A 6,000-nucleotide genomic window follows, 5' to 3' on the forward strand; every position below is an offset into this window, starting at 1 on the left:
TTCAAGGACGATACAACAGCTTCCGTGGCGTAGCAGTAAGATTTGCCGACTTATAATCAAGAGAACCCGGTTCAATCCTGACTGTCTCCTGTATTTACTGTATTCAGTAGTGAGTTGCTCTCATTGTTAATATACAGTACACACATACATTTGACTTGTGTCTGTAACAGACCGTGTACATTTATAGTACTGTACTTGTAAAAGTTACCTTTTTTTGTTTTTCATTTTTATTCTCTCAGTTACAATACATACTACTTCCCTAGGGATCTAACGGTGTTAGTTTTTATTTGAAACTGGGAATAACTGTAGATGTGAGTAGTGTTTTGAGGCAATGGAACTGGACATCCTCTGATCTGGAGGGATAAAAGCTGACACACACAAACGCTGGTGAATCTGCTTTCTTCGTATCTCACCGTCACTTTAGTTTTTTTTTTTTATTCAGTTTTATTGAGTGTTCCTGCTCACGCAAAATTAGTATGATGATGTCAAATAATGTCAAAAAAAAAAAAAAACGGAGACGTAGGTACAGTGGTGTGAAAAACTATTTGCCCCCTTCCTGATTTCTTATTCTTTTGCATGTTTGTCACACAAAATGTTTCTGATCATCAAACACATTAGTCAAATATAACACAAGTAAACACAAAATGCAGTTTTTAAATGATGGTTTTTATTATTTAGGGAGGAAAAAAAAAATCCAAACCTACATGGCCCTGTGTGAAAAAGTAATTGCCCCCTGAACCTAATAACTGGTTGGGCCACCCTTAGCAGCAATAACTGCAATCAAGCGCTCTGGAGGAATTTTGGCCCACTCATTTTGCAGAATTGTTGCAATTCAGCTTTATTTGAGGGTTTTCTAGCATGAACCGCCTTTTTAAGGTCATGCCATAGCATCTCAATTGGATTCAGGTCAGGACTTTGACTAGGCCACTCCAAAGTCTTCATTTTGTTTTTCTTCAGCCATTCAGAGGTGGATTTGCTGGTGTGTTTTGGGTCATTGTCCTGTTGCAGCACCCAAGATCGCTTCAGCTTGAGTTCACAAACAGATGGCCGGACATTCTCCTTCAGGATTTTTTGGTAGACAGTAGAATTCATGGTTCCATCTATCACAGCAAGCCTTCCAGGTCCTGAAGCAGCAAAACAACCCCAGACCATCACACTACCACCACCATATTTTACTGTTGGTATGATGTTCTTTTTCTGAAATGCTGTGTTCCTTTTACGCCAGATGTAACGGGACATTTGCCTTCCAAAAAGTTCAACTTTTGTCTCATCAGTCCACAAGGTATTTTCCCAAAAGTCTTGGCAATCATTGAGATGTTTCTTAGCAAAATTGAGACGAGCCCTAATGTTCTTTTTGCTTAACAGTGGTTTGCGTCTTGGAAATCTGCCATGCAGGCCGTTTTGCCCAGTCTCTTTCTTATGGTGGAGTCGTGAACACTGACCTTAATTGAGGCAAGTGAGGCCTGCAGTTCTTTAGACGTTGTCCTGGGGTCTTTTGTGACCTCTCGGATGAGTCGCCTCTGCGCTCTTGGGGTAATTTTGGTCGGCCGGCCACTCCTGGGAAGGTTCACCACTGTTCCATGTTTTTGCCATTTGTGGATAATGGCTCTCACTGTGGTTCGCTGGAGTCCCAAAGCTTTAGAAATGGCTTTATAACCTTTACCAGACTGATAGATCTCAATTACTTCTGTTCTCATTTGTTCCTGAATTTCTTTGGATCTTGGCATGATGTCTAGCTTTTGAGGTGCTTTTGGTCTACTTCTCTGTGTCAGGCAGCTCCTATTTAAGTGATTTCTTGATTGAAACAGGTGTGGCAGTAATCAGGCCTGGGGTGGCTGCGGAAATTGAACTCAGGTGTGATACACCACAGTCAGGTTATTTTTGAACAAGGGGGCAATTACTTTTTCACACAGGGCAATGTAGGTTTGGATTTTTTCTCCCTAAATAATAAAACCATCATTTAAAAACTGCATTTTGTGTTTACTTGTGTTATATTTGACTAATGGTTAAATGTGTTTGATGATCAGAAACATTTTGTGTGACAAACATGCAAAAGAATAAGAAATCAGGAAGGGGGCAAATAGTTTTTCACACCACTGTATATATCGCACTAATACAATATTATTTGAAAACGAATAGCGTCAGATCGGGTGTGAATTTATGCTGGCGCTGCTACTTAAAGTCAGATCAGGAGAGGCGGGTTAGGGGGTGGGGTGTGTTAGAGTGTGATCGTGATTGAGAGAATAAAACTGAAAAAAGCTAACTTTTATAAGTACCATCTCCATGCTGCAAGAACTGTCCTTCCTACATTTACGACGTGTGTACCTGTTGCAATCCGCACACTTTTCTCTATGCTGTGGTTTCTATCCCATTGAAAGGGCACTTGACACTTTCAGTTTACTTTCCTGGGGAAGCGGCCGTCCTGGAACAGAAGCTTGTCGATGTTGCATCCTCCTTTTTCCATCGCCTTTTCTACATGCGACGACGAAGTTCCTCTGCAATATGAGCCATAAACACTCTTCTTTTCACAGTGGCCCCCGTGCATGCCTTGCACAGTACATGTGCGTCGATCCTGCTGCATTGAATAAGCTCACGTCTTCTGGTGCGCGATGTCAATGCAGCACGGAGAAAAAAAAAGAAAGAAACAAATATTTTCTTTTAAAATTCTACCTTTTCTTATTATGTATTATTAAAATAGTTCTCTTTTAAGTTTAATGTAGTCTTTGTTGATCATTCAATGTTCTTATGTATGTACTATATATGTATAGTGTTGTGTGTGTGTGTGATGAAGCTGAACATACTTTTTGTGCCAAAAGTTAAATTTAGCTTTTGTGACAGGCAGGGGGTGCTGTCGTCTCCTTGAACCCTCATATCAGACGACAGACACCAGATAAAAGTCCAAATGTTCACTTTATTATAATTATAATGTGCACAAAGCACCCTCCACTCCACTATACTCATAAATATACCAATAATCAATCACAATCCTCCACACCCAGACGCTTTGTTCCCTTCCTCCCAACTCAGCTCACACGTCTGGAATCTCCCACAGTCCTTTATAGTCCTTGACCCGGAAGTGCTTCTGATCCCTCAGTCCATGTGATTATCCAGCACTTCCGGGTCAGGTGAAATTCCTTTTCTTCAACCCAGAAGTACGTTGTTTCTTCTGTCCCCGTGACTGTGACGTACTTCTGGGCTGTATTAAAAATATAAGTCTCTGGACCTCCCTGCAGCGTCCCCTGGCGGCCCTGATGTTATCCAGCAGGGCTGTGCATGAAAACTCCACGTACCACGATGCTCTGCTGGAATTCAGGGCATCTCCACGTCGCAGGGAGGGCTCCATCTGGCGGCTTGGGGGTATTGGCCACGATGGACTGCCGGCCGTATATCACACTTTTTACAAAAGCTCAAGAATCCCAGCCCACTCAGTGGATAGCTGATGTTATTTGAAATTATAAAATTATTCGAAATTTGAAAAACTTAAATTTCACTTAGAGCAACTGTCCCAAACTTATTTCAAACTTGGCAAGACTTAATTAAAAAAATTAGAATAAGCATTCATATAATCTGGTGTTTTTGCTGCATTTGTCTTTCCTCTCTTTCTCTCAGTTCTTGTTCTGTTAGGTTTTTTTTTTCTGTTTTCTTTTTTTATTTATCTAGTGTTCTTTCTAGAATGATTTAGAAGTACTTTGTTGCATAAGTTCTTGAAATTTTATCTACTTGATTATATGCTATTACTTTCTCAAATTAATTAAAAATATATTAACATTTTAAAAAAAAATCACACTATGAGGATCTATTCAAAACATCTTTAGAATTTGCCAGAAACATATTAATGCTGTAGTATATTATTAATTAGTTAACATATTGATTAGTTTGAGCATCCTGAACCCCTTATTTATTACCTTTAGATTGCTTCAGTGTTTTGTTTTTCTTCTCCACCTATTTTAGAGTGAGTACCTCATACTGAAGCTTCTGACTTTTTGCTGTTTGGTTATGGGATGGGTTATCAGATTAGACTTGGGTAGGATGTGGTACTGCATCTCATTGTTTTTGTGTAATTCATTCATTGTAATGCAATGCATGGCCTCATTTAAAATAGTCATATAAAAAGTACATTAAACATCTGGTTAATTTTCAGTCTTAAACAGAATATGGTGTTGGATTGAACACTGTGTATATGTTTAAGCGTTTGCTTTTCTCCTCTATAGATGTTGTTCTTAAGGATAAATGCAAGCTTTAAGCTTCACCTGAAGAAGCAGCTGACTCGACTGGCTGTAGTAAATGATGGTGGCCCACAACATGGGTATGTAGAGTTCCACGGACCAGCACCAGCTTTATAAATAGTACTTGATTTAATCATTTTATTTCTAAATACAGTTCCACAATTGAAAAATAAAAAAAAATCTGAACAGATTTGAAAAATTAAAAGTGAGCTTAATTTAAAATGAGAAAAAAAAGAATATATGGCCAAAGTAAATTGATAGATAGATAGATACTTTATTAATCCCAAGGGGAAATTCACATAATCCAGCAGCAGTATACTATTTGCCACTTGTTTTATAGTTTTGTATTATGGCAATACAAGCATGTGCTACCGTAGGTAAACATATATTTTAAAATAATAATCTGCAAAATAAAAGGTTGCTTCTAATTGGAATGTTTATTATATGATTATATATAATATATATATATAATATTTTTCTCCCCTCTTCATATACAGACTTGTTATGGCAGATGTTGCCTTCTACACTGGAAATATACAAGCACTGAAGACACTTGAAAATTTAGATTTGAACATGGCAGAGATTTGGAAACAGAAGAGGTGATAGTCTGCTCATGGACTTAATGGAACTATATCCTCCTGTGTCTAAATATTCAGAACTGGATTTCAGAAGCAGGAGCCTTCAATGTAGCAAAAGTGGCAGTCACAGCCTGTCTGAAGTGACCTGTGGAGAGTCAGATCTTGGGTTGATTTCATTCCCTGCACAAGTGCTGAGCTGTCCTTGTCAGTTGATTCTTGTAGACTGAAAGACTTGTGTCTGTTTAAAGCATAACAGTAGCTGAATTGAATGAGCTCTCTTGTTGCTGAAGGAAATTTCTTCTTCATCTCATGTGCAATTATAGATGAATAATTGTTATGAAATTTGGGGACAGTTTATAATAGATTTTTAGTCATGAAAAATGAACGTTCTGCACGGAAACATTTTTTTTCTGCTACTTTGCATGGTAATTTTATTTTTTTACAGATGTTTGTATATATATTTTTTTTTTTTTTAATTTTGTGCATTGAAAATGATGCAGTAAATTAAGTAACCCATCAAAATCCAGCTTTTAAAATGAACCAAATTATATATATATATAGATATAAAGTGTGTGTATTCTCACACACAAAATACTGTATGTATATTCAAATTAATGCATATACATATGTATATACGTAAGCAGAGTATATCTACATGTATATAAAAAGATGTAAATATACACAGAATTCCATTCTTAAATACTTCATTATTTGTGTAAATCATAGAAACTATATGATGTTTTTTCTTAACAATTTCAGTCTTCTAAAATTCTTCTGTAATTTGATTTATTGTTAACATCATCTGTCTAAAGAGAGGGACACTAATTTTTCCAGGTATGATTGCTCTTCCATTATGGTGTGTTTCAGTACAGTATGATGCAGTTTGCATTCCATAATATTTATTTAGATGGGTTGTAGATTGACCTTGAGAATCAAGTATTACAGGTTAAGTGGTTTATTTTCTTTTTGTATTAGCACTACTGAGTAATTATGCTGTGATTTGTTGCTAACACAAAAGTGCCTACTTACACAATCAAATATGTGGAAAACTTCCAACAGAGGTTCCCATTTGAGTGCCTGACACCTATGGAAGGACACCTTGCTGTGATAGCAGACAAATGAACAAGCATGCCTGAGTTTTTACGATGAAAACTCAAAAGATCAAGAACTGTAATAAATGAATAATATGAAATGTG

At 37.1% G+C, this 6,000-nt stretch overlaps 1 protein-coding gene across 1 annotated transcript in view; it reads left to right on the top strand.

Annotated features, from left to right (window-relative positions):
- The window catches only part of vps54 (VPS54 subunit of GARP complex), a 117,040-nt gene extending 111,040 nt beyond the window's left edge, over positions 1–6,000 (top strand). The window contains exons 22-23 of the mRNA XM_039737915.1: positions 4,212–4,306; positions 4,724–6,000. Coding sequence (XP_039593849.1) covers positions 4,212–4,306; positions 4,724–4,829 — 201 coding nt within the window. The 3' untranslated portion in view covers positions 4,830–6,000. The remainder of the gene's footprint in view (positions 1–4,211; positions 4,307–4,723) is intronic.

This window comes from Polypterus senegalus, chromosome 16 (genome assembly GCF_016835505.1).
Source record: "Polypterus senegalus isolate Bchr_013 chromosome 16, ASM1683550v1, whole genome shotgun sequence".
Taxonomy (NCBI): Eukaryota; Metazoa; Chordata; class Cladistia; order Polypteriformes; family Polypteridae; genus Polypterus; species Polypterus senegalus.